Genomic DNA, 26999 nt, shown 5'->3' with positions numbered 1-26999 from the left:
GTAAGGGAGGGAAGGAGTTGATCTTACATCCTTGGGTAAGGGAGGGAGGAAGTTGATCTATTATACTCGGGTAAGGGAGGGAGTTAATCTTGTATACTCGGGTAAGGGAGGGAGGAAAATGATCTTGTATACTCGGGTAAGGGAGTTGATCATGCACCCTCGGGTAAGGGAGGGAGTTAATCTTGCACCCTCGGGTAAGGGAGGGAGAGAGTTGATCTTGTATACTCTGGTAAGGGAGGGAGGAAGTTGATCTTGTATACTCGGGTAAGGAAGGGAGGGAGTTGATCTTGTATACTCTGGTAAGGGAGGGAGGAAGTTGATCTTGTATACTCGGGTAAGGGAGGGAGGGAGTTGATCTTGCACCCTTGGGTAAGGGAAGGAGGGAGCTGATCTTGCACCCTCGGGTAAGGGAGGGAGGGAGTTGATCTTACATCCTCGGGTAAGGGAGGGAGTGAGTTGATCTTGTATACTCGGGTAAGGGAGGGAAGAAGTTGATCTTGTATACTCGGGTAAGGGAGGGAAGAAGTTGATCTTGTATACTCGGGTAAGGAAGGGAGGGAGTTGATCTTGTATACTCGGGTAAGGGAGGGAGGGAGTTGATCTTGTATACTCGGGTAAGGGAGGGAGGGAGTTGATCTTGTATACTCGGGTAAGGAAGGGAGGGAGTTGATCTTGTATACTCGGGTAAGGGAGGGAGGGAGTTGGTCTTGTATACTCGGGTAAGGGAGGGAGGGAGTTGATCTTGTATACTCGGGTAAGGGAGGGAGGAAGTTGATCTTGTATACTCGGATAAGGGAGGGAAGGAGTTGGTCTTGCACCCACGGGTAAGGGAGGGAGCGAGTTGATCTTGCAACGATAAAGATACGTGAATAAATCATACAGACATGAGCTCAACGATTGTCACACTAGATGATTTCTACTTTTATTTCCTTAGATATAATTTATGTTCAACTTTTAAGGACACGTACTATTTTCGCTAAATTATTGTTAAAATACTGACAGTATAGCTTACTATTCTACATGTACACGCTACAGTTCATCATATGCAGTGCCTGGGATGGCGTTATCAATCCCGTGTATTTCCGTGTCCGATGACCGGGCAGATGTCCTCTTCTCCTTTGCGGCCCGTCCAAAATTAAGCAGCTGAACGGTAGACATGGTGATGTGTACAGGGGCGGTGACGGAGTTGTTGACGGTGTCGAAGTTGGCGCTGGTGTCCATGGTGTTCTGTTGGCTTGTGCCGCTGCCACCACGAAGTTTCTTGATGTTGTACTTAGTCTTCAATGGAATGGACGGTAGCTTGTCTAGGAGAGCGGATTTCACCTAGAAGACAGATAAAAGGAGGTCTTGAGGTGTAGCTCAGAGAAAAGGGTTCAATGAACACGAGTCATCATAAAAAACCGGGGGCTCTTTCATTTTAAGTCATGTTCCTTACCAGAAGGATTTGTACCCACTCCGTCCCGACGGATAAAATTTTCTCGAAACCTATATTTTCTATACATTCTAAAAATTACAAGTCAATATCGAAAAGTATAAAATGATCATATGAATACTATATAAAAAGCGTTAAACCTAAGCGGAGCTTTGAAGGTTTTATGGCACCTTTAAAAGTATAAAGGGATAAATGTTTAGGAATTCTATTATCGTTTTTTTTATTTTTGCATAGCTTTGGGTAAGTCGTTGTGTATAAATATATAATGTCTGATAAATCTATGTGTTCTTACCGAATCGTTGATCCAGCAATGTGCGATGAAGATGAAAAGGCCCTGAAAACATTCAACCAAAAATCTAAACAAAAGTACTGCTGGTTCACTCAGTCACTAAAATTTTGGACCTTGTGGGCCGCGTGCACGTGAATGGGCGATAAGAGTACTGCTATAGGATAATTTGGTTCACAAAAATCAGTACCCAGGGGGGGGTACCCGAACGCACCCCCCCCCCCCCCCCCCCCACACACACACACACACACAACGACCTCAGGTCTACTTTCGGTTCTCAATAGACGTGATACAAAGGCGTAAAATATCACTTGTTTTTTCGGGGGTGTCAGATTTTCATCAGAGAACTGACGCCCCCCCCCCCCCCCCCGGAAAAAATAGGTCCACTTTTACGGTTTTCGCACCCCTCCAAGAATAATCCTGGGTATGGGCCTGCTTTAATAAAGGCACAGGGGGCTGTGTTTATAAGTACTGAATATTAGCTTTACTGTTATGTACCTGTCTTATTTCTTTGTCTTATTATCTCGTCAAAATGCATGAGAAGAACAAAATGATTCGTAAAAAATATGAAACAGCATCTTCAGGTTTGGATACAGGAAGAAGAGAAGTACCAAATGACTTTTTTATTCTAGCTTACATGCATTTTTTATATTTGACTCAATCAATAAAGCTACCACTCTTATGATCTTGCCCACGGATTTGTCACATTTTATCGTTTTTACGGAAGCGCGCTACCTGAAGCGAGTTGACGATGGCGAAGATGAAGTGGAACGCGATCAAATTCTTGTCGACGGCGAGAAATCCAAACACCCACGTGATTCCTAGCAGCGGCAACAGCACCACGCTCACCTTCACACTGCGCCTGCGCGGGATACAAATCACGTGATCAAAACGTTGGAATCATGTGACCCTTCTTTGTGGAATATTATTGGACTACACGTGGTTTGCTATAAAAAGACTTCAGACAAGCTGTCTGCGTCGGCTTGGAGACTTAGGGAAAGCTCCGACAAAGGACTAATGCTCGATGTGTGATCTACCATTTGACTGGATCGTGTGATTGACCTTTGATGAGATGAGTCACGTGACCCCACTAACAGATGTATCACGTGGTCTGCCTTGTTAGATAAGCGCATGATTTACCATTGGAATTGATCTCCAGAATGGAAGAGTTCCTCCAGTAGAAAATTATACTTTGTAATGAGTATTGTAATGAGTATTGTTTTTCACAATCTAACGGAGGTCTGACTACCATATGTCCGTGTGTTTGTTCTGTAAACACTTGGAATACAATACGGAGCCCTAACCTTTGATATATCTTTACACAAGGCCCCCAATATTTATAAGGAAATAAGGGCGTGGTTGTGCCCCCAAATGGTTAGTGTCGTCTCCTCCCTCCCCCCGAGGCATGCTATGACTCTGTTATTTACCTGACTTTGGTAGTTTCGTCGTTCTTGTTGGGTCCTGCCTTGATATTTATGGTTTTGCGGACAAGAACGTAGATGATGGACATCAGGACGAATGAGTTGGCCTTACAATAGAAACACAGCGTTACTACAGCATTGGCATATATGGAAGTAAAGCCCTTTGCAAGCAGCACTAGCATTTGGGGCGAGACGCCTAGACAAGAAATGCTGGCGCTGTTTGTGAATCATGTTTGGTTACTTACACCATGTTTGCGAATATTTGCAAAATAATACGATATTCACAATAAAACTCAAATTTAGGCTCTGTGCCAGTTTTCTTACCACGATAACAGCAAGGACTGGCGCCGCGAAAACCCAAATGATATCCTGTGATAGCCAGCAACTGTCAACAAAGACGAAAATCGTGATTACACATTTTACAACTCACCTGAAATTCTGTAGTTCTTATAATTGTTACTTGGTACTCTCTGTCTATCGTATTCTATCGTAATCTTCTAATATCTGCGATTAAGAGGCAAAATATCTTGAAATGCGAATAATTTCCAGACATTTGACCTACATCTTTCCTGGGCCGTATTTGTCGAAGGCCACGGCAGCCGTCACGGTCACAAGGATAACAGGGAGACCTGGAAAGAAAAAACAACAAGAACAGCATTGACACGTTACACGGAGCAATCACTGACTAGTCGACATTATCTAATATATTGGGTTCTTACCCCATCCAACAGTCCAAGGGTGAAGTAGTAATTACTAGATCTTATATCATATGATAAAGGGTTAATCATGGTTCCTTATCCCATCCAAGGATGAAGTAGCACTTGCTGTATCTTATATCATATTATATTGGGTTGTTGGTTCCTTACCCCACCCAAGGATGAAGTAGTACTAGCAGTATTTTATATCATATTATATTGGGTTGTTGGTTCCTTACCCCATCCAAGGATGAAGTGGTACTTGCTGTATTTTAGATCATATTATACTGGGTTAATGGTTCCTTACCCCATCCAAGGGTGAAGTAGTACTTGCTGTATTTCCTCGTGCTGAAAACTTTGACGATCTTGTTGTAGACGTTTATTCCCTCTACCAGCATCCAGCTGAATGACGCGCTGAGGAAGTAGTGCGTGCAGATGGACACCACACGACACGTGATCTACACGTGATACGAGACAAATTAAAGCAGATGGACACCACACGACACGTGATCTACACATGATACGAGACAAATTAAAGCAGATGGACACCACACGACACGTGATCTACACGTGATACGAGACAAATTAAAGCACATGGGCACGACACGTGATCTACACGTGTTACGAGACAAATTAAAGCAGATGGACATCAAACAACACGTGATCTAAACGTGATACGACACATTAGAGCGGATGGACCCCAAAAGACACGTGATCCACACGTAGTACGAGACAAATGATAGTCAAAGACCATCACACGGCACGTTATATGCACGTAATACGACACAAATAAATAACAAATAAACGCCACATGGCACGTGATATACACGGGAAACAAGACAAATAAGAGCAGATATACACTTACACGTGTTACCATGTAGGTCTCATAGGGGACACATGTATAACCCCTCCTATCTTGGGTTACACGTATCCCTTCTCCACACATCTTGAGATGTACATACCAAACCAGTTCTTCCCTAACCCCCCCCCCCCCCCCTCCCCCCACACACACACACACACTTTGAATTGTACATATAAAGCTGACCGGAGATACTCCTATAGCCGTAACAATGTTGACCACTCTCCCCTGGGGTTTCTTTAAACCCCCCCCCCCCCCCCCCCCCGCCACCATCTTGAGTTGTACATACCAAGTCTGCCCCCACGGTGAATGTGCCGATGATAAAGCAAATCTGTGAGATGCCTATAGCCGTCACGAGGTTGACGTGTAGCACGTAAGTCTCAACTCGACCCTTGCGTTCCATCGGGCGATTCCTGTCAAACCACAATTTTGGTCACGATATAAACAGAACAGTTGCCAACTTCATACTTTTGTTGATAAAAATCTGGGATAACTCGAGCTCCCTGCTTTCTCGAAATGACTTCGACTTCCCTAGAGACTATTTTCCAGTCATTTCTACTCGGATAACTAAAATTTCCCGGTAACTCGGACAGACTCGAAGTTCCCAACTGACCTTTTCATGTTTTTCTTGGTTATTATGAAGCTAATAGAAGGGTATTTTGTCCCCATATTCGCACGCTTATTCCTCCCCTCTTAAAGGCTATATTCTTTCTTAAATATCAGGGAACTAGCCGGCGAACTTCTTAATAACTACTATTGTAAAAGCATGGATAATGACTTACATGGCCAGGGTAAAAGCGAGGATGGCAAGACCACAAAACACGATAGAGATGATGCACCCTACAAGGGAGATGTACTTGAGCGCGTCCTTTTCCGCGTCCGATAGATCATCCTGGAACAAGAAGCAAACATCTTATCTAGGGGTATGCCGAGCGGGGCCCAATCCCCTTATTTTCAGATATTTGGCTTAAACATAACAAGAAATATAAGAAAATGAACGGAAGAGCACCACATCCCCCCTTTATTGAAACCCTTGCTTCGGACCCTCATTTTTGGAATTCATGGATCCGCCCCTGGCATCCACCTGTATAGCGAGAATCTATAAACGGCTGTATGTGTCTAAAGTACTTACATAGATGCCATGTACGTCCATGAGCAGTCCATAGCTGGTCAGATGACTGCACTCGCATACCGTGTGGTTAGCGCTGGTGGAGGCTACCTTGCAACCAGCCACAGACCACAGGTCCCCTGTTTTCCTGGAAATAAGACGGAGCACGAGTCAAGGTGAAAAAGAGATAAAATAATAGCGTGAGAGTAATGATGATGAAAGTGATGGTGGTGGTCATGGTCATGATACTGGGGTTTATGGTGGTGGCGGTGGCGGTGGTGTTGGTGTTGGTGGTGGTGGTGGTGGTGGTGGTGGTGGTGGTGGTGGTGGTGGTGGTGGTGGTGGTGGTGGTGGTGGTGATTGCGATGGTCGTGGTCGTGGAGGGTTGTACTTACATCGCAGCGGCCGTTTCATCGATAAAACCACATAATGGCGTGCCTGATAAAAATGGCTGCAAAGAATTTGATGAAGAACAGTCAATTCAGGCATGCTGTAAGTAGCATATTATGCTCACACGAAATTTAATGATTTCCATTTGACTGATATAACATGACGCTACATGTCAATTCCGCCAAACGGCGAACACGTGACATGACACCACCTGAGCTATCAAATACACAAATACAATCACAACAACCTAGGCTATCAAACACACAAGTAGAATGACGACCACCTGGGCTACCAAGCACACAAATGGAATGACAACCACCTGGGCTATCAAACACACAAGTAGAATGACAACCACCTGGGCTATCAAACACACAAATAGAATGACAACCACCTGGGCTACCAAACACACAAATAGAATGACAACCACCTGGGCTATCAAACACACAAATAGAATGACAACCACCTGGGCTATCAAACACACAAGTAGAATGACAACCACCTGGGCTATCAAACACAAAATTAGAATGACAACCACCTGAGCTACCAAACACACAAATAGAATGACAACCACCTGAGCTACCAAACACACAAATAGAATGACAACCACCTGGGCTACCAAACACACAAATAGAATGATAACCACCTGGGCTAACAAACACACAAGTAGAATGACAACCACCTGGGCTATCAAACACAATAAAAAACAATAACAAACACACAAATGGAATGACAACCATCTGGGCTATCAAACACACAAGTAGAATGACAACCACCTGAGCTATCAAACACACAAATGGAATGATAACCACCTGGGCTATCAAACACACAAGTAGAATGACAACCACCTGGGCTATCAAACACACAAGTAGAATGACAACCACCTGGGCTATCAAACACAAAATTAGAATGACAACCACCTGGGCTATCAAACACACAAATAGAATGACAACCACCTGGGCTATCAAACACACAAATAGAATGACAACCACCTGGGCTATCAAACACACAAGTAGAATGACAACCACCTGGGCTACCAAGCACACAAATAGAATGACAACCACCTGGGCTATCAAACACACAAGTAGAATGACAACCACCTGGGCTATCAAACACACAAGTAGAATGACAACCACCTGGGCTATCAAACACAAAATTAGAATAACAACCACCTGAGCTATCAAACACACAAGTAGAATGACAACCACCTGGGCTACCAAACACACAAATGGAATGACAACCACCTGGGCTATCAAACACACAAGTAGAATGACAACCACCTGGGCTACCAAACACACAAGTAGAATGACAACCACCTGGGCTAACAAACACACAAGTAGAATGACAACCACCTGGGCTATCAAACACACAAGTAGAATGACAACCACCTGAGCTACCAAACACACAAATAGAATGACAACCACCTGGGCTATCAAACACACAAGTGGAATGACAACCACCTGAGCTACCAAACACACAAATAGAATGACAACCACCTGGGCTACCAAACACACAAATAGAATGACAACCACCTGGGCTATCAAACACACAAATGGAATGACAACCATCTGGGCTATCAAACACACAAGTAGAATGACAACCACCTGAGCTACCAAACACACAAATAGAATGACAACCACCTGGGCTATCAAACACACAAATGGAATGACAACCATCTGGGCTATCAAACACACAAGTAGAATGACAACCACCTGGGCTATCAAACACACAAATGGAATGACAACCACCTGGGCTATCAAACACACAAGTAGAATGACAACCACCTGAGCTATCAAACACACAAATGGAATGACAACCACCTGGGCTATCAAACACAAAAATGGAATGACAACCACCTGAGCTATCAAACACACAAATGGAATGACAACCATCTGGGCTATCAAACACACAAGTAGAATGACAACCACCTGGGCTAACAAACACACAAGTAGAATGACAACCACCTGGGCTATCAAACACAATAAAAAACAATAACAAACACTCAAATGGAATGACAACCACCTGGGCTATCAAACACACAAGTAGAATGACAACCACCTGAGCTATCAAACACACAAATAGAATGACAACCACCTGGGCTATCAAACACACAAATAGAATGACAACCACCTGGGCTATCAAACACACAAGTAGAATGACAACCACCTGGGCTATCAAACACACAAGTAGAATGACAACCACCTGAGCTACCAAACACACAAATAGAATGACAACCACCTGGGCTATCAAACACACAAGTAGAATGACAACCACCTGAGCTATCAAACACAAAAGTAGAATAACAACCACCTGGGCTATCAAACACACAAATAGAATGACAACCACCTGGGCTACCAAACACACAAATAGAATGACAACCACCTGGGCTATCAAACACACAAATAGAATGACAACCACCTGGGCTATCAAACACACAAGTAGAATGACAACCACCTGGGCTATCAAACACACAAGTAGAATGACAACCACCTGAGCTACCAAACACACAAATAGAATGACAACCACCTGGGCTATCAAACACACAAGTAGAATGACAACCACCTGAGCTATCAAACACACAAATGGAATGACAACCACCTGAGCTACCAAACACACAAATGGAATGACAACCACCTGGGCTATCAAACACACAAGTAGAATGACAACCACCTGAGCTATCAAACACACAAATGGAATGACAACCACCTGGGCTACCAAACACACAAGTAGAATGACAACCACCTGAGCTATCAAACACACAAGAAGAATGACAACCACCTGGGCTAACAAACACACAAGTAGAATGACAACCACCTGAGCTATCAAACACACAAGTAGAATGACAACCACCTGGGCTATCAACACAATAAAAAACAATAACAAACACACAAATAGAATGACAACCACCTGGGCTATCAAACACACAAATGGAATGACAACCACCTGGGCTATCAAACACACAAATGGAATGACAACCACCTGAGCTACCAAACACACAAATGGAATGACAACCACCTGGGCTATCAAACACACAAGTAGAATGACAACCACCTGGGCTATCAAACACACAAGTAGAATGACAACCACCTGGGCTATCAAACACACAAATGGAATGACAACCACCTGGGCTATCAAACACACAAGTAGAATGACAACAACCTGGGCTATCAAACACACAAATAGAATGACAACCACCTGGGCTATCAAACACACAAATGGAATGACAACCACCTGAGCTATCAAACACACAAATAGAATGACAGCCACCTCAGCTATCAAACACGCAAGTAGAATGAAAACCTCGTGAGTCGGCATGAAAGTAATAAATAACATCTCGAGCTTTTATCATCTTAATGATCACGTGTCATGTAGTCACGTGAGTTGATAACTAGTCGTATTACGTGTGCCCCACCATCGAGCGCGATCATGTGAAGTGACATCACGTGACATAACTAGACATATCACGCGTGCCTTACCATCGAGTTCGAGAAGCGGAGTTGAATAGGTTCCTTCAGATTGCTCAATTTGCTCTTGTTCACGTTAATTAACTGTAGGTTGATGATGTCTGACCGCAGAGTCAGCTTACTACAAGAAAGCATTCGTTTGATAATAAGAACAGGCGAAAGAATTATATAGAGCTTGAGCTTATTTGTTCCAGTGTATACCAATGATAAAGGTTGTTGCGGAGGCCATTCTACAATAAGGGACAAATTACTTAGGGACACAACGGTTTCGCGCACGTAGAACACGGTTGCGCGCATCATAATATCGGAACCTACTCTGTTTCTGTCGATAAGCTGCCGCCCCAGTCCCCCCATCCAATGTTGTTCGGAAATCAACTTTCCCTACAATTCAATGTATATTTCCACGTGCAACATTGAGCGTGGAGGGGGGGGGGGGGGTAGAAGGGGGACATTCACAAGCTATTAACCCCCGTTCTATATTCTCACTTGCTTGGCTGCGGTTCCTTGTCGCTAGGTTCTACGTCTCCGAGTGTCTTGAAAACCACAACGCTGATGCATATGTAATCTGCCAACAAAATAATTTACGTAAACACGACAGCATTAGAGACATACATATCCACATAAAGTCTGTTTTGTATACCATGATGCACCAAGCGCCGTTATTATGCTAATTTTTTTGCCGATCTCCTTGCACTCGAAAGCACGCCAAATTTGAAATAGTGGGCCGGAAAATGGTTGACCGGACAACGAACTGTGATGAAAAGAGGGATTTGATTAGCGGCGGGTTTCTATGTATAAATGCAGGGGGCTATACTTGAGTTTAACTAAGGTAATAAATGTTTCAATTTATCAGGCGAATGTCCGAAATAACCGCAACAATCATTTCATATGGCCGCTTGCGTTTCCTCACTGTGGTTATAATCGAAGATTCTTAAGCAAGCCATAGCTTATGAAAACACACATGACACACACTCCTTAAAGAATGTCGATCACCCTCTCCTTTGTTATTGTTTATCATTGAAAATACAATGGTTTATTCGCAAGAAAACTTCAGAATAACAATCTACGAATGAACTCTGGTACGTTATAGACGATATTTGATTGGGAATTATCTCAGTTACTCGCTTAAATAAGCCGATGGAAATGGATGCTTTGTGTGCGGTGATTAGCCTTCTTTAATACAATGCCAAAAAGTTATCAAATCTTAACGTTATCGTACCGCTGTCGCTCATGCCATCCACGACGGAGCGCGGCACCGTGAGCCCGTTTCCTGTGGAATTCACGTGGTAATGATAGCCATGAAACGCGCTCTGTGTGGTGACTGTTAACTTGACATCTGCAAGGCATAGAAATGAAAATTACCTTGCTAGTCATTACTACCATAGATTTTCGTAGTTATTTAATGTAATTACTAATACTAAGACGTAGAAAGAAGTAGTCTTCCAAGCAGTCATTCTGACCTCTGCGCATAGCCTGACAGACGGCAGAACAGCTGCTAACTAGGATTTTTAGAAGAGTTATTGGGCCTGTGGCCTTGGTCTCTATTTCCAATACCTTGGTCACAGTTTTGGCCCTGTTAGCCGGTTAATAACTGATTTAATAACTGATTTGATCAAATGAAAGCGTTGAAACATCATCTCTTTGATTGGGATATATGCATGCGTTAAAGGCGTGTACGTACGTACACAAGACATCACCGGTAATATATCAACGCTTAGTTCGGATTTGGTCGTTCTAACTTTAGATTGCTCTAGATATGTATAAGGGTTATATGCATATGTGTTAAAGGCGTTTACGTACGTACCCAAGACATCCCCGGTAATATCAACGCTTAGTTCGGATTTACTGTCGTTCCTGACTCTTGAGTACGCGACTTCCATCATCTCTTCTACCTTCTGAGGCACAGTGTACATGACCTAGGAAGAACACGCTTCAGTTCTTAGTACCACGCGCAGGTTTCCCAATATTAGCTAATACAAGATCTTTGCTCCCTAAGCTCGATCCCTCCTTATCAATCTGTACACAGGTAGGCAATGCTGGGGCATTTTGAGATCCCTAGACTCACCCCTTTATCTGTCTTCATCAATTCCACCTTCTCAGGTGCCAGCACGTGGATCATGATGCCGACGAAATTCTGAAAGGCAAGACAAGTCGTGCGAAACATGGAAGATGAATGTAGGATACGGCCAACGAATTGACGTGTTTCACAACAAGTTTTTCAGGAGAATTATCAAGGTAGAATGGAAAGATCACGTGCCATACAGAGAGCTACTCGAGAGAGCAGAGACACAATTGCTCAGTGAAGAGATTAAGAGGAGAAGATGGAAAATAATAAGATGTATTCTACGACAAAAAAAAGTCACACCAACGTAGCCGTATCGGGGACACCTTAAGGGAAAAGGAAGAGAGAAAGGCCTAAGACCATCTGGCGAAGAACAGTAGAGAGAGAAAAGATCAGTGCGGGATGGAGGACATGGGATGAGGCAAGGGCTGCTGTTGCAAAAAGAACACAATGGCCTTTTGTACCACGAGGCACAAAGAAGATAGGTAACAGGTAATTGTCGGGTGTGAAACAGACAGGCAGAAGTACGGACGGTTTGGTAGACAGACGGAAAGACAGACAAACGGACGGACAGTCAATAAGATGGACGGACGGACGATCAGTCAGATGGACCACTCACTGTAACAAGATTTTTTATCACTTGGGCAGACTCAGGCACGTGACTGGTTAGCTTATGAGTAATATTGTCCATGACGGATACGGTATCTTCAACTTCTTTGGTGGTCATGTTTTGCTGGTCTTGAAGGACGTCTAGCAGACTTTTGGTGATGAAGGTCAGCTGCTCTGTGTTCTCGGATGCCTTTGAAACGAGAAGAAGAAGAAGTATTTCATTTGCTATAATAACCAATGCCTAAACCATTTTCATCCCTATCATGACAACCAGCGACATCATCACCAACGACACCATCATTGTCGTCATCGTCATTAATCATCACAACCAGCATCATCATTCTCACCAACATCATCTACGACATTGCAATTCTCACCACCACCACCATCATCATCATCATACCAACACTAACATCATCATCATAACCATTAATACAATCAGCACAGCACCAACATTACCGTCATCACTTCTAACTATTCCATCTCAATATCATCATATCCCCCACATGCCACTCCCTTGTTCTGCGAAAATTCCTTGAAAGTCCCTTTTGGGCCCCCTTCTGTTAAAAATCCCGGCTACGCCGCTGGATGTATCTACGACTGCGTACCCCCTTTTAAGTAAACTCTGCCATGCTTATGTATGCATTATTATTATACCGAATTTGATATTTTACCTCAATGTCTTTTTGGGCTTCGTCTATCGCCTTAGTCACGGGTACCATTTCTACAAAAAAAGACAGAGCATTCTAGTTTAGTGTAAATAGTTACGACGTCATGAAAATGCAATAGCAATAATATACAGAAGGAAATAAGCAATTATCGTTAGCTGTCGTAATTATCGTCACCTGTCGTAATTATCGTCACCTGTCGTTATCATCGTTACCAGTCGTAATAATCGTTACCTGCCGTAATTATCGTTACCTATCGTAATTATCGTTACCTATCGTAATTATAGTTACCTGTCGTAATTATCGTTACCTTGTCGTAATTATCGTTACCTGTCGTAATTATCGTTACCTGTCGTAATTATCGTTACCTGTCGTAATTATCGTTACCTGCGGTAATTATAGTTACATGTCGTAATTATCGTTACCTGTCGTAATTATCTTTACTTTGTCGTAATGTGATAAAAATATGTCATAAAAATGGTCGTAATGGTATAGTAAGTGCGACATGTGGTGATGTCGTGTCGTTACGGTTATTCATAACGCTATTGTATCATGGCATGACATCTAGCCGTGTTCGTAGTTTTATTTTTTTTTTTTCCAGAAAATTCTTTTTAACAGACAACTTGTGCTTTTTTTTACCTTTACACGACTTCCCATCCATAGCCAGCAGTTTGCCATCGGAGCATGCGCACTTGTAGCTCCCCGGCGAGTTCAAGCACGAGTCTTGACACCCATGAACACGTGCACACTCGTCAACATCCACGCATGCGTGCTGGTTTGCCGATAACACGTATCCATGGTGACAGGAGCATTGGTAACCTCCCGCCGTGTTTGTGCATAATTGACTACAATTACTTCCGGTCTTGCACTCGTCTTTGTCTGAGCATGTTTTTCCATCTAAGTCCAACTCGTACCCCTTGTAACAAGAGCATCTATAGGATCCTGGAAGGTTCGTACAAGTCTGTTGGCACGTGTTGGAGTCTAGACACTCGTCGGTGTCATTACATGTCCGATTGTCGGGGATCAATATGAAACCGCTGTTGCAAGTACAGTTGTATCCCCCGGGAAAGTTGAGACACCGCTGACCGCATGAAAGACTTGTTTTTTTCAACTCTTCGCATTCATCGATGTCCCTGCATGTCGTGTTATCCGACAGAAGCCTGAACCCTTCACGGCACGAACAAACAAATGATCCGTTCGTATTGCGGCAGGTGTGGTCACATGGCTTTGAACTGCACTCGTCTATATCCACACACTCATATCCGCCGTAAGTAAGGGCGTATCCTTCCGCGCATGTGCAATTGAACCCTCCTTCCCAGTTCACGCATGTGTGACTGCAGTTTCCGTTACTGGTCACGCATTCGTTGATATCAGCGCACGTAGTATTGTCGGCCTGTAGAGCGTAACCATGGCGACAGGAACAATAGAAGCTCCCGTTGGTGTTGGTACAGGAATACTGACACTTCGCGCCTTTTTTGCACTCGTCAATATCCACACACGTGACCCCATCAGCCTCAAGATCATACCCCGCATCACATGCGCATGCGCGACTGCCATTTGTATTAAGGCAGCGCTGAGAGCATCCTCCATTGTTCGTCTTGCATTCGTCAATGTCTCGGCAGGCTCTCTTGTCCGATGCCAGCGCGAAGCCGGACCGACACGAACACGAGAAGGATCCCTGTGTGTTGTGACAGTCGTGAGCGCAGCCACCGTTTGCGTCCGCACATTCGTCCTGATCGATACATTTTCGCTGATCCGAAAGGAGCAAGAAGCTGCAGATAGACAAAAGCTGTATGAATATTGAACATGTTTATTCTTATCTAAATCTATCAAGCGGCTACTCTATTCAAAGCCCCCCCCCCCTCAAAAAAAATGTTTCACTGAACGTACTGAATTAAATAGCTGCATAAAAAGTCCAATTGTCTTAGTCCCGTGGGATGTCGCTGAATTACATAGCGTACGCATTTGATTGAGTTTAAGGCTTGTGGCTGGAGCAATTTTTAAAAAAAAATCAAGATGGCCACCTTTTAGTCACGTGGCCCTAGTTTCCATGTTTACGAAATAGTTCTTTCCCGCTTAACAAGACAAGCTCACTTGAAAAATTTCATGCATTTAAGCCTGAATCCCTTGTTGATACGCTATTTTATGTGATTTTGCCGTATAATCTCAAGAGCAGTCATGCCTTAGATCACCGTCCCCAATGTTTGTTTGTTTGTTTGTTTGTTTTTTAAAAGTCTCTTACTGACCCGGGCCGGCATCCACATTTGTACGACCCCTCGGTGTTGATGCAGACTTGCGTGTCTCCACATAGGCGTGCACTCGTGTCCTCCGCGCACTCGTCACGATCCACGCACAATAGCCTATTATCCGGGCTATGCACCCAACCATTATGACACATGCAATCGAAACTCCCCTGAGAATTCACACACTCCGCATTCTGACAGCCACCTTTGTTAACCTTGAAAACGTGAATAAATCTTGTTAAAGAGCTATTAGGCCGTTAATAATAATTATGATTATCTGAAAAATAACGGTTATGGTGGGGGGGATCAGATTATATCGATGATAATGACGAATATAGTCAATGGTGAGAATTACTGTTATGATGGTGTTGATAACAATGATTATGATAACGATAATGATAATGTCAATTGCAATTATAGGGAGGTTTATGGCGATCATAATGATTATTATTACCATTATTATGGTGATATGATAGTGACATGGCGATCAAGATTATGATAAGTATAATGGCGTTGATGGTGATGGTGATGGTGATGGTGATGGTGATGGTGATGGTGATGGTGATGGTGATGGTGATGGTGATGGTGATGGTGATGGTGATGGTGATGGTGATGGTGATGGTGATGGTGATGGTGATGGTGGTGGTGGTGGTGGTGGTGGTGGCGGTGGTGGTGGTGGTAGTTGTGGTGGTGGTGGTGATGATATGATGGCGATGATGACGAAGATAAATAGCATACCTTGCACTCGTCTTTGTCGCCGCAAGTCTTCCCATCGCCCGACACTTCGTACCCATCGGCGCACGCGCAATGATACCCGCCATCCGTATTAACGCATGCGTACTGACATCCCCCGGAATTCATCGCGCACTCATCTACATCACTACACGAATGACTCGTGGCGTTATACAGATAACCGCTGACACACTCGCATTTACTACAGGTGCAGGCTGTGACGTTACTGCTGCAGTATGATTGACAAGCCCCTCCGGGGATGAGGCAGCTGGAGTTAGTTCCGCACACTGATGAGGCCACTGCGTCTGCGCGGCTGTCTGTAGGACAGTGGCAAACCAGACCACCTGACGCCTCGGTTTTGCCACGGCAATGAGGCTGGTCATTCAAGCAAGGAGGCAAATCTGTAAAGAGAAAGGGTACAGAGCTAGAGCTAGCGTGGTGATGAGGGGAGGGGGGTGGGGTGGGATGGGGTGGCAAATAGGCTGGTTACTCAAGAAAGGAGGCAAATCTGTAAAGAGAAAGAGTACAGAGCTAGAGCTAGCGTGGTCGGGGGGAGGGGGTGGGGTGGGATGGGGTGGCAAATAGGCTGGTTACTCAAGAAAGGAGGCAAATCTGTAAAGAGAAAGGGTACAGAGCTAGAGCTAGCGTGGTCGGGAGGGGAGGGGGGTGGGGTGGGGTGACAAATAGGTTGGTCATTCAAGCAAGGAGGCAAGTCTGTAAAGAGAAAGGGTACAGAGCTAGAGCTAGCGGGTAGGGGAGGGGTGGTCAACAAGGTTGGCTATTCAAGCAAGGCGGTAAGTCTGTAAAGAGAAAGGGTACAGAGCCATTGCTAGCGTGAGTTTAATAGGGCTGAGTTTAATAGTGTATTGTTCTTTGTTTAAGCGTCCCCCTCAATTGGTATTATAGGCAGGCTTTGATGTGCTAGTGTTTAGAGTGCTATCAATGAAAAATCTCTTTAGTGAGTGTGTTAGCTGAACACTTTAGTTATAAATAGATCATGATTATTTACAAGAGATTGGAAAAAGATGAGCGGGGAGGGTTGAATACGGATGCTCTAACAAAACTTTATTTTTTCAATCCATATCTATAACGAAACTTATTTTTTCAATCCATGTCCAAAACGAAACTTCATTTTCTTTAAGTGAGCTGACCTTCGCAGCGTTTTTCGAAAGTAACTCTTCCCAGACTGATATATCCCCAAGGACTGGTGACGTCATCATCCACCAGTCGTATGCTCGCGTTCTTATTATGGTAACCCTGTTGTAGGTGCCAGTGCTTCTCCGTCATGCCGACTGTGCAGTCAGCTGTTGCTGTGGCAACAGTGGTGTTGCCGATCCATAATTCCACGCGCTCTTTGCTAGAATTGCAGCCACCTGAGGAGAAAAAGAAAAACACGCAGTTTATGGTTTAGAGAACGGGGGGTTTGGTAATGATTGTAGTAAAAAAAACACCTCACAGCAAACAAACAAGCAGTAAACAAGCAAGCAAGCAGGAAGGTGAACAAAGCGAAAAAGGAAACTGGTAAGAATAGAGAAAGTATGAAATAAACAAGAAAAGAATCAAGCAGGCATACCATAACCAGCAGCAAATGCAAAAAGGCAAAAATGGCAAAAAAGGCAGACATACTTAAAAAGCAGTTAGGGTAGCAAAAATACAAATGGACGCCGTTGCAAGCGAATGGATGATCAATAAAGGCATGTGAGGCAATGCAAGAAAGCAAACAGTCAGTCAAGCTGAGATAAGCAGAAACAGGAAGACCAACAAACAAACAAAAAATTGACAAAAGAAACAAACAAACATGCAAGCATACAAGGGAGCAAGCTATCTTAAAACAAACAAGCATACAAACCGAAAACAACATAGAAATAAAAGCAAGCTAGTAAACAATCATCCAAAACAAACAAACAAGCAAGCATGTATAATGTAGCAAACCTGCAATAAGGAAGTTAATGTTGACATGTCGAATCAGAAACTCAGGCGATGTGAGGGTTCCTTTTATATCGTGTCGAGTCGCGGGCAGGTCGCGGTCGCACGGAAAGTGCGGCTCAAGTCGCGATGAGTCTAGGAGCCAGGAATTCGCGGGCAGACCTGAAATCTCTTTCATAAAAACCGGTTGTCGGGAGAAAGCCTCGCCAGAAGGAGTCCAGCCCGGGGGCAGTGACCCATCGAACTCGAAGATTGGGCATTCTGTGGGATAAGGGGATGTATGAAATACAATAAAACTCTAGGGATAACTTGAACTGACTCGAATAACGCAAACTCTTCGTTGTTATGTTGATACACGATAATATCTAAACAATTCGATAACTATGCCTGTCTTTTCTAGTTGATACTAGTTATTCTTATGATGTTTACACGCACACCACCCAAACACCCCACTCGGATAACTCGAATCCCCTGCTGTCTTGATTTCCAGTAATTTTTTTTTACTCGATCTAACTTTTTCGTCTCGATTCAACAGGAATGTACTTCTATGAGTTACCTTAGCTGTTTATTTATTTCATTTGTTAAAGGGGAGACCAGGAGCGTATGAGGGTTGCGCAGGGGAGGGGGGGGGGGGGGGGGGGGGGGGGAGGGGAGCCACCCCATCGACCTATCATCTAGAGCGTCCGTGAGCTCTCGGCATGTCTACAGAGTGCAAACTGCTCTTCAAAATAGCTCGAGCAGTGCAGCCGAACGAACAAAACCCAACAAAACCACCTGAGATACGCAGTCTAGAATGATTGTTAAATGGTATTTTTTTTTTTCATATGTTAACTATGTCTGGAGGCTTGCATTAGAATTGAACTTTAATTTCTTCAAATACTTGTCCATTAGAGCATCCCCGCAAAGATAACCCCGACCACCAGTACATTTTGAACAACCCAATTAAAAAGCATTAACTCGAAACCTAGAGGGAGATGTTTTATTTGGAAGTTTGAGTCTTATTCTAGAACAAAAAAATCCAGAATAGTCCACAAGTAAATAGTCAGACGAAAGTTAGTAGGAGTTAGCTGAGAGTTTTTTTATGTTTAAAATAGTCCCATTTTGAAACTTATTCTACGGTCACAACAAGTCTAGCCATTTGGAGCCATAATTACAATGGTTTCCTTTTGTAGGAGCTATGCCAATAAATAAAAGAGGGGACCAAACGGAGGCAAGAAGGATAAAAAAGACTTTCTAACTAGGATTTTACGTCACGTTGTTAAAGGAAATCGAAGAACGTTTTTTTGAAGGTGCGTTGGGCATCGAAGAGACTTCGATAAGCGCCCTAATATGAATTAGACCTTCTTTTTCTCTTAATAGCTTTAATGAAAAATACCTTTCTTGAATGAGGACATTATATGAAGCATTTAGTTAGCTATTTAAAACGCAATAATGGTGCGCAATTAAAATTTTAGACCAAAGCCAGCATTTTAATGTAAATTCAAACAACTGGAAAGAACAAAAAACAGCCTTTTCCCACAGATTAAAACTGCTGGTAAAAAAAAACACATATTTTTTTTAGTAGAAAACATTTCGATCCTGAAAAAGACAAACATTGATGTGGTTAACTCAATTTTAGACAAAATATTTGCGACGATATTTTGGCGAAACGGAATATTTTCTATACATCTTTTTGAACACCCGCAAAGCATGTTATTTCAAAATTGCGAATTATGGAAGAAGAACCGATGGCTTTTAAAAATATCTAAAATAATTCATTAATAAATATTTTTTCGTAATAGGTATAGGATGACTCCACAAAACTGAAAAACAGTACAGTTCTACAGACAACAACAGAACTGGAGAATGATTGAGCTGTTTTCTTTTCTTTTCTTTTTCTTGTTTTCAAGGTTCAGCAAAAAGGATTAATTTTGCTGAACATTGTTCATTGTATATTGTACATTTTGCCGACCAACACAGTTTACAGACAATCACAAACAGAAAAATGTATTTAGCTGTCTTTCTTTACGGTTTTTCTTTTCTTCAGGCTATCAAGAAGCATTGGACAATTGAAATTTTGCTGAATTATACCAGCATTGCTTTAAACAGATAAAAAAGTACCGTTTAAACCAGCTTATCTTAAAAGCATTCACATAAATTCTTACCTTTATCAATCGTATGGTGGTCTTGACATTTGGATTTGAAAATACCAGCAAGAAATAAAAATAAATGTAATAATCCAGAAATACACATTTGATATTTGATTCAAATAATTTCACCACATTTAACACAAAGCAGAACAAACCACGCTAAACTTCGACAAAGTTCTAATTTTTTTGCGACATAAACCAAAAATGAGGAGTTACTTCCACAAGCATAGGAAATTAAAACGTATCACTCAAAAGGAACTCTTTTTCTGTAAACTTCTCTATTGTGTTTGCATTTATGTCACAACGGTCGATTTTGGGCAATGCCATTGGCCGATGGATTTGATGAATGTGCTCTATTTTGGATTCATATAAACATTCGAAATCTTGGGATTTCTTTTCTAATATCCCAAGTTAATCAAATCACGTTGGCACATACTGGCGTTTGTTTTTCCAAATCTTAGTAGGGAGTATATAACATTTTATGGTTATCACAATTCAAAAGTAAAATAAAAAAATATTGTACGATAGAATTTAGCTAGGCCGTGCTTTTCTTGTTCAGCGTTCCCATTAACTCAAGAACGTTTTTAAAATGATCTACACTATAGAGTAATTGGCGGAGTACAAAATCTCATTACCGATTTTCTAGAAAGAGTGTGGTCGGTGAGACCACCAAAGGTGCTAACTCGTTAATTAGAGACGCTGTGCCATTACAAAAGGTGTTATTCCAGTCTTGCCAGATGTAAGAAACCCCATTTAGAATCAATTCACTCTGAGTAATGCAATTACGTGCAGTCACATAGTGTGTGAAACTTTGAGGAAAGAAACTCAACATGACATAAATCGACAAACCATAGACTGTGGCGCACGAATATCTCCACAGTAACTTTTGACCAAAGCAAAGGATGTTTTTCTGATTTCAGCACCTATTGCGAACTAGTACCTTTTATATCATGATTTCACCATTCAGGAAGATTAGATGCTGATAAGAAGCAATTATCGATTTAAACGTTTCAATGAGTAAGTAATAAAATAAACGAATGAGATTAGACGATGGTGATAAAATTTGTTGCAGCTCGCAAAAATGCAAAATTCGAAATTGCAAGATTCTAATTCAAAACATAACTGTCGAAGCAATAAAATATATACAGATCATTTTCTTCTGGAAAGCTTTAAAAACATTAGGATAGTGGATTACAGGAAACAATGGTCAATTTAACTATAATGTAAAATTCCTTGTTTGACATGACGGAACCGACTATGTATACAAGCCCAAAGAAACGACCGGTGGCTTCTTTATGACATACATACTATACATCATGCTAATAACGGAAAACATGGTAATTGTTGCAGGGAAAACTTTGAAGGGTAGATAATGCGTGAAAAAAAAACAGGTTGAAGTCGCTCTCTTTTGAGAGAACGAACGCGAACGAGATTTCTTATTGGTTGTATATGGTATAAAAAGCATTTGTGAATCATTGCGCGAGTCTAGAAAATATTAATACCCCTCCCCCTCTCCCCCCAATGAAGAAATTTTCTCAAAGCACATAGCACATCTTCAAAGTACGTCATAATAAGTAAGCATAAAAACTACAGCTTGCCACGAGCCAGACAGACTGATAATACATACACATGTGTGCACGTGCTAACGTGCCGAGTTGATGCTCAACCCGCGGGAGGCCAAAAGACGGACGTCCTCTATATTTTCAGCGGGCCGTGCGTGGCGTACCCGTATAAGACGGGTAGGAACCTGGTTATTGCCTTTCTATCATTGCGCGGGTGCCTCGGTACCTGTGAATCGTCTACTATTTCCTCTCTTACATTATCATGGTACGGGTTTGAACCGTTCGAGCTGACCACCAGATAACAGGGGCGGATCTAGCTTTTCGCTTAACGGGGGGTTTGGCTCGGTGACAAAGGGAAAGGGTGTAATTTTTTTTATGTTACATATGGCTTTCTTACATCCCTCCCCCTAGATCCGCTACTGGATAATGCACGTTTTTAGTTTCATTTTCGGATTAGCGGGCATCCCGCCCCCACCCCCCTTGAGACGCAGGCAAATATAAAACAAGTGCCCCCTAGCCCTCTAGTAAGTATATAAATATAAAACAAGTGCCCCCTAGCCCTCTAGTAAGGATATAAATATAAAACAAGTGCCCCCTAGCCCTCTAGTAAGGATATAAATATAAAACAAGTGCCCCCTAGCCCTCTAGTAAGGATATAAATATAAAACAAGTGCCCCCTAGCCCTCTAGTAAGGATATAAATATAAAACAAGTGCCCCCTAGCCCTCTAGTAAGGATATAAATATAAAACAAGTGCCCCCTAGCGCTCTAGTAAGGATATAAATATAAAACAAGTGCTCCCTAGCCCTCTAGTAAGGATATAAATATAAAACAAGTGCCCCCTAGCCCTCTAGTAAGGATATAAATATAAAACAAGTGCCCCCTAGCCTTCTAGTAAGGATATAAATATAAAACAAGTGCTTCCTAGCCCTCTAGTAAGGATATAAATATAAAACAAGTGCCCCCTAGCCCTCTAGTAAGGATATAAATATAAACAAGTGCCCCCTAGCCCTCTAGTAAGGATATAAATATAAAACAAGTGCCCCCTAGCCCTCTAGTAAGGATATAAATATAAAACAAGTGCTTCCTAGCCCTCTAGTAAGGATATAAATATAAAACAAGTGCCCCCTAGCCCTCTAGTAAGGATATAAATATAAAACAAGTGCTCCCTAGCCCTCTAGTAAGGATATAAATATAAAACAAGTGCTTCCTAGCCCTCTAGTAAGGATATAAATATAAAACAAGTGCCCCCTAGCCCTCTAGTAAGGATATAAATATAAAACAAGTGCCCCCTAGCCCTCTAGTAAGGATATAAATATAAAACAAGTGCTTCCTAGCCCTCTAGTAAGGATATAGATATAAAGCAAGTGCCCCCTAGCCCTCTAGTAAGGATATAAATATAAAACAAGTGCCCCCTAGCCCTCTAGTAAGGATATAAATATAAAACAAGTGCTCCCTAGCCCTCTAGTAAGGATATAAATATAAAACAAGTGCTTCCTAGCCCTCTAGTAAGGATAAAAATATAAAACAAGTGCCCCCTAGCCCTCTAGTAAGGATATAAATATAAAACAAGTGCCCCCTAGCACTCTAGTAAGGATATAAATATAAAACAAGTGCCCCCTAGCCCTCTAGTAAGGATATAAATATAAAACAAGTGCCCCCTAGCCCTCTAGTAAGGATATAAATATAAAACAAGTGCTCCCTAGCCCTCTAGTAAGGATGACCGAATGCAAGACTTTTAGCAACGACGAGTTAATCTTGTTATCATTGTACAATGAAAGTGAAACACTGAGCAATTTACTATACACGAAAACATTGGACTCGCTTCGAACATTAGGAACCAATCTCTTACCAAAAAAATATAACGGTATAACCCAAAATATAATCTAAGATCTTTCGAAATACAAAAAAAAGTAAAATTCCAGATTGGAATAGTTTGAGTTGCATCTCCAGTTTCTTGTCACGGGCTACTTTTTCGAGTGATTTTGCATAGTCACCTTGTAAAAAAGCACTTGTGTATAATTTTCCGTCATTGAGATGATATGCGAGCGCCTGCAAGAAGGGGCTTACCTGAAATGGCCTGTACCACAACTAACTCAGCCGGAATCCATATCAACTGCATAATATAAAGTAAATAATTTTGAATATGGGGAACGAAAAAGGAACTGGGGGGGGCACTTGGGGGAATAGCTTTACTATCTTATTTTTTTGTTCTCTTTTTTTTGCCACAATTATATTTTTCCCTTTGCCTATGACTAATAGCAATATAATATCCCCCGTGATCATACATTTAAGAGAATTTCAAAATTATTGCTCTTTTGCTCCGGCAATGGGCTAAAAGCTTGTGACGTCAACAAAACTACTATGTTTTCGCAGAGACATTACCAACTTTAACCTTGCGTTAATTTATTTTCCCCTATTACCTTTTGATATCAGAAAGAAAACACATACAATCTTCCATATCGGGAGGTGCCCTTTTGGGTATTGTATTTTTGCCTAAGAAGTCATTTATCATCAAACAAAGGTAAAAGAAAAAAATTCTCCAAGCAGACAAAAAGGATACCTTTTTTTCTAAAAAAAATTGAATAAACAGCAAGCAAGACCTTTGTATGTAATCCAATGGATATCCTATCAAATATCTAAAATCACACTTATATCTAAAATCACACTTACCTTTATGAAAAAAAGACCTTGCAGACACAAAAAGACACGCATCTTCTAGCGTCGAACGTGTATCGTTCAACCCCCGGAAAGCCCGGAACAACTTGATTAGTAGTTATTTGTCAGCAGTATTAGTTGAGCGAGAGGCGCATATTTTGTAGGAGGTTTAGAATAAACAAGAAGAGTCATTATACCTGCTGACGTGTTTAATACCTGTCGCTGAATTGCTACATTATGTCTCTTAACTATCAACGTATTAACATGATCATATGCAAAGAAGTTTTTTGCTTCGACATTCATGAATTAAAAAATAAAAAAAATAAAAATGCCTAACATTATTCTAAGTTGATAGAAGTATTGAGATATTAACCACTTTCCTATTCAAAAAAACATTTGCTCAAGAACTTATTAAAGATTGCGTAGCAAAGGTCTTTGTAAATAACATTTAATCAATTCTAGTGGTTATATCAAACAATAACATGAGGTTTGACAATAATCGAGAAATGTCATTTTGAAAAGAAAAAAATATGATAAAGTTTTCCAAATAATTCAAGGAAACAAATTGTTTCATCATATTAGGCGTATTTAACACTCTTGTATTCCTCTGTGGAAGTACAGATCTGAAACGGGGGCTACGGGGAAATACAAGGGGTGAGATTTAGGGCTGTCCCAAAGATGCTCGGCAACTTTTAGGATTTGCGGCAACTTTTCTCTTTCCAGGTTCTCGTGGGGGAAGACCTCTAAAATTTCGATCAAAGTTTTCACCATTTTACCACAGGGTACCCATTTACCATATTTGATCGAATTGATATTAACTGAGATTGTACAGTCGTTATATCAAACTTGGGACAAATTTTAGGTAATTCTCATTCTATTTTTTCGGCATCTTTTTGGCAACTTTTGGAAATGAGGGCAACTTTGTGGCATTTTTTTCAATTTTTGGAGCAACTTTTGGCAACTTATGGGGATTTTTGGAGCATCTTTTTAAGAAATTTGGAGCATCTTTGGGACAGCGCTAGTGAGATTCAACTCTTCTTACCCAACAATTCTCCAGTTATTCCTGGTCACCTACCTTAAAGGCTAAAACTTATCCATCGACGGTGGACCGGTGATTCTGTAAACTCAAACAAAATCGATTATATATATACAGTAGTGTAGCAGGCAGCAAAATATCAAGGGTGAAATGAAAGGGGAAGGGTAAAATATTGGGGAGGGGAGCACACAGCCACGCCCCTTTCCTAAATTAAAAATATTGAGGTGGAAGGCAGGGAGGGGTTATATGAAAAAAATAAAATAATCACAAAAATTTACTAACTAAGAATTTCAGATTTGGCAAAGATATTTAAAAAGTAAAACTTTTATTGTAGTAAATAAGCGCGTTGGTAATACTAGAGACTAGACGAATGAAAAGAAAAAAGAAAAACTGGACTAGACAAATAAATAGGATAACTAACCTAATTTATCATTAACTGTCTGCCGTTACTTCGAAAACTAATTAACGCAAAATATGATTAATCTTTCATAAAAGCACGTCAACGATTATTGCAATTTAGAGCACTCTGTGTCTAAATGCCTTTTTAATTTTCGAAAACAATCAAGTGACTCACTGACGTGTTAGGAGCCTAGCAGGTTCCATTAGGCCAATGGGAAAAATATGAAGAGCAATCACAGACATTTATTCAGCACGGAACCGAAAGTGCTTAGTACAGTTATTGGAGCACACAATTTTTGCGTGCGAGTCGTGAAATTTTGGTTTTGTAAACGTTGGCAAGCCCAGCATCGCAAAATAAACATTGCGAGCGAGGTCCCCGGGCATTATAACACTTGGCCAAAATACCGTGCGACTGGAGCCCATCCTACTATCTTCATATAGGTCCATACAGGCGACCAGCATTGGCTGTGGTATATATGTGATATATAGTCCATTGAGGGCTCTTTGTCTGACTTGCGTTGATAATTTTTTTTTCCAGAATTAAAATATGTTATCGTTTTGGAAAATAAATACAATTATGATTATACATATTATTCGATTTATGGTATTAAATTTCAAAGGTATGTATAAATACTCAGATTAAATTGTTCGAGCAATAGTGATTTTCATATTTCTGCATTGTTTTATTTAATTTTGAAATTCATTTTCTCCGGGTCTCCCATTTTTATCTAAATGAGCTCTCGAACCTTTTTTTTTTTTTTTGGTCGCACACATTTCAACAGAGTTCAGCTTACTTTTTTGTGTCCGAAAGATATGCATGTGCGCGACTGGGCACATGAGAACAAAAGGCTGAAGGCGGCAATATATTACATTATGCCGAGGTCACAGCGTGCTGTGCATGATGACGAAATTACCACACTACTATGGCAACACGCTGATTCCCAAGAGACGCAAGCGTGGAAAAGACCCCGATATTTTTCAGTGTACATCTCAGCGAGCTGTGCGTGGCGTAACCGACTAAGACAGGCCTGGGATCCTGGTTATTGCCTCCCCATTAATGCGCGGGTACCTCAGGTTCCTTTGTGTTGTACAGTGCGCTAGATAGCGGTGCTGGGGCCGAAATCTTCAGCTTAGCCGTAAAGCTTCAGCTGCCATACGGCGTTTCAGCGTATGTCTGGAAGTATGGTCTAATTTTTCTTTCGTTTCATCTGATCTGAGAAAGTTCGATCCTCGGGTAATTGGCCCTGCCTTTTTTTTCTATTAATTATTTATGGATTTATCATTGTTTCCTTCCATCTCTATTCTCGGTTATATCCCTTGCACT

At 41.7% G+C, this 26999-nt stretch overlaps 1 protein-coding gene across 2 annotated transcripts; it reads right to left on the bottom strand.

Annotated features, from left to right (window-relative positions):
* Nucleotides 1-900: 900 nt before the first annotated feature.
* LOC5520832 (adhesion G protein-coupled receptor E1) lies at nt 901-24430 on the bottom strand. 2 transcript variants are annotated; one of them, XM_048730267.1, is made up of 25 exons: nt 24256-24430; nt 23653-23698; nt 17899-18153; nt 17118-17339; nt 15973-16367; nt 15238-15449; nt 13631-14763; nt 12998-13047; nt 12334-12513; nt 11718-11786; nt 11457-11568; nt 10872-10988; nt 10139-10217; nt 9665-9773; nt 6197-6252; nt 5826-5949; nt 5476-5585; nt 4983-5106; nt 4142-4292; nt 3702-3768; nt 3464-3524; nt 3146-3246; nt 2454-2580; nt 1725-1766; nt 901-1323 (listed from the first exon to the last, which is right to left on the bottom strand). In XM_048730267.1, the coding sequence occupies exons 1-25, from the start codon at nt 24295-24297 to the stop codon at nt 1030-1032; spliced, it is 4278 nt and encodes a 1425-aa protein (XP_048586224.1). In that variant the 5' UTR covers nt 24298-24430; the 3' UTR covers nt 901-1029. The 2 variants fall into 2 exon arrangements, with proteins under 2 accessions (XP_048586224.1, XP_048586225.1); XM_048730268.1 differs by lacking the exons at nt 23653-23698; nt 24256-24430 and adding an exon at nt 20037-20547.
* Nucleotides 24431-26999: the final 2569 nt, after the last annotated feature.

This window comes from Nematostella vectensis, chromosome 7 (genome assembly GCF_932526225.1).
Source record: "Nematostella vectensis chromosome 7, jaNemVect1.1, whole genome shotgun sequence".
Taxonomy (NCBI): Eukaryota; Metazoa; Cnidaria; class Anthozoa; order Actiniaria; family Edwardsiidae; genus Nematostella; species Nematostella vectensis.
The sequence above is the reverse complement of the archived record's forward strand: the minus strand, read 5'-3'. Positions and strand labels throughout refer to the sequence as shown.

Excerpts from the sequence above, each read along its gene's own strand:
- LOC5520832 (XM_048730267.1), bottom strand. The coding sequence starts at position 24,297 with ATGCGTGTCTTTTTGTGTCTGCAAGGTCTTTTTTTCATAAAG. Across the intron at positions 13,048-13,630 it reads GGATGGGAAGTCGTGTAAAG|AAATGGTACCCGTGACTAAG; the intron begins GTAAAAAAAAGC and ends CTTTTTTTGTAG. Across the intron at positions 2,581-3,145 it reads GACGAAACTACCAAAGTCAG|GCGCAGTGTGAAGGTGAGCG; the intron begins GTAAATAACAGA and ends TATCCCGCGCAG.